Source organism: Ipomoea triloba, chromosome 14 (genome assembly GCF_003576645.1).
Source record: "Ipomoea triloba cultivar NCNSP0323 chromosome 14, ASM357664v1".
In the NCBI taxonomy this organism is placed as follows: Eukaryota; Viridiplantae; Streptophyta; class Magnoliopsida; order Solanales; family Convolvulaceae; genus Ipomoea; species Ipomoea triloba.
The window spans coordinates 13,197,957-13,200,305 of NC_044929.1; the positions used below are offsets into that span (position 1 = coordinate 13,197,957).

The window sequence follows — 2,349 nt, forward strand, 5'->3', positions numbered from 1 at the left end:
CCTCCTCCTCCTCCTCCTCCTCCTCCTCCTCCTCCTCCTCCTTCTTCTTTTTTTTTTTTAAACAAAAAAAAAAAAAAAACAAAATCTAGATGATTGAGAAGCAATTAAATTTACTCTTTACCAATTCCGTATTCATGAGTTCTTAAATTGGAAAGATAGAGGCCAGGCAAGATAAACCTTCGTTCGTTTGTTGCTTTAGTTAATAATAAATTAACTAATCATCTAGACGTCGCTTAAAAAATTTCTTTTAGCATAATACGCTCAACTTTAAATTTTTTAGATAATATTTAGCTTTGATATTCGTACTATTTTGAATGTACCAAATGGATTGATCCTGCCCAAATAGAAATGATTATTTAATGTGGCGAATAAAATTCAAAATTTTACTAGAAGAAATCTTTCTAACATAAGAATACAACAACATTAAAAAAAAATATACTTGTTTACTTTTTAGTATACCAAAAAGTATAATTGTTTTGAGCATTTGATGATACCTTGAACCTAACAACATAGACACAAATTAAATAGTAAAATGTGGGGACAACAATTTTTTTCAAACAAATAAAAATGTAAGATACAAACAATATAATAAAACATTAAAAACAAAATTCAAAGATGGGATAACACATGAATCAAAGTTGCGACAAAGAGCTCCATGGCCAACCATCGCTTTCTCTTGCCACCATCACTTTTGTCATCAGCTTTTCTTGCTTCTCCACTGGGGCTACCTTTAACTAGAATTTTTGAACCATGAATTAGAAAAGAATTTTAAAAATAAAAAGAAAAAATAATTTTTAAAAATGGGAATCAACGGTATTTTTTTTTTTGAAAAAGAATCAACGGTATAATATTAAGGATTATAAAATTATTCACGAGCTTCAAAGACAATTGCTGAGCACATATTAATTATTAATTAATAATAATATAATACTTGAATTGAAGAGTACTAGTTGTTATTCCTTTCTTACCTTCAGTAGCTGGGGCAGTTTTGTTGAAATCTTCAAATATCTTAGCATCTGGTGAATTGTGAGCCAAGTGCAAGAGATCTGTATCACGTTTATTGTAAACAATTTAGTCCTCAATTTATGTAATTTTTTTTATTTAGTAGTCCTCAAGAAAAATCACTATAGTCAAGACTAAATAGAGTATTAACTCCTACAATTTATTCAAATTGTTATTCATTGAGCAATGATGAGTTAATACCCGATTTAGTGTATCGACTATTAGGATTTCACCACTTTAGTCCTCAACTTCTAAACTTGCTCAATTCTATCCCCAACTATGTAATTGTTAACCAAAATGGTCCTAATCAGGATTATTTTGGTTTGGACAATGAACTATTTTAGACAAAAATTGTATAATTGATGATAAAATTGAACATGTTTAAAAGCCAATGATCAAAATGGTGAAATCCTAATATTCGAGAGATCAAATCGGGTATTAACTCAGCAATGAAGAAAACTTGAATCACTCTCTCAAACCCACACTAAGACCCTATCCGAGTGAGGGATCGGACTTACCAGGGCATTGGGATATATTAGCCGGTGCATGACACTTATCAGGAAGGCCAAGAGCAAGAGTAGCATTGATCTTAAAGCCAAGGCTAGGGTCATTCCTATCCTTCACCAATATACACAAACACTTCTTGCTCTTCTCCACCACCTCTTTCAGCCCCGTGCAACAATCCGGCGTCGGCAATTTCGCGTCGCCGCTAACGTACGGAAGACAAGGGGCCAGCCCCACCAGCTGGTCCGCGCATTCCGCCCTGTCCTTCGCCGTGTCCGACCTCACAACACCACACAGTAGCGTTGCAATCAAGAAGATAATGCAAAAACTCACACTCTTTGAGTCCATTGAGAGAAAATGGCTAATAGTATAGTGTTTTAATTTGACAGAAAGAGATGTATAGATAATGGGGTGATGATGAATGATCTGATGCCCAATCGTACTCTGCACTTTTATTCTTTGCATGTGAATACCAATTGCCTTTATAGATGAGTACAAAGGAATTGAAAATAGATTTAAAGAAAAGGCTTTTTAATGTTACAGATCAGACCAAACATAAATAAATCTGTCAGTTTACAGTTAGCATCTTAAAGTCCTCGTCAAAACATCTACCTACATAGGTCACATGTCTTATCAATTATTTCAATAAATACTGCGACTCTCCTATGAAACCACTTCACGGATCGGGTCAAGACATTTCATTTTGACCCAATTTACCTCACATACAAAGATCTATGTGACGGTCTGTCTTCAATAAATTATTCATAGTAATTATCATTAATTCATAAATCACTATTTTTGGGTTTTTCCTTTTGTACCAAGTACGTTCACTAGAGTATAAAA

At 33.5% G+C, this 2,349-nt stretch overlaps 1 protein-coding gene across 1 annotated transcript; it reads right to left on the minus strand.

Annotated features, from left to right (window-relative positions):
* Window positions 1-423: 423 nt before the first annotated feature.
* Window positions 424-1,964, minus strand: LOC116005188 (protein YLS3-like). The gene is made up of 3 exons (XM_031245445.1): window positions 1,521-1,964; window positions 969-1,046; window positions 424-734 (listed from the first exon to the last, which is right to left on the minus strand). The coding sequence occupies exons 1-3, from the start codon at window positions 1,852-1,854 to the stop codon at window positions 610-612; spliced, it is 537 nt and encodes a 178-aa protein (XP_031101305.1). The 5' UTR covers window positions 1,855-1,964; the 3' UTR covers window positions 424-609.
* Between the last annotated feature and the right edge of the window lie 385 nt (window positions 1,965-2,349).

Coding starts and splice junctions, on each gene's coding strand:
- LOC116005188 (XM_031245445.1), bottom strand. CDS start 1,854: ATGGACTCAAAGAGTGTGAGTTTTTGCATTATCTTCTTGATTGCAACG. Junction 1,047..1,520: donor TAATATATCCCAATGCCCTG/GTAAGTCCGATC, acceptor AACGTGATACAG/ATCTCTTGCACTTGGCTCAC. Junction 735..968: donor AACTGCCCCAGCTACTGAAG/GTAAGAAAGGAA, acceptor CAAAAATTCTAG/TTAAAGGTAGCCCCAGTGGA.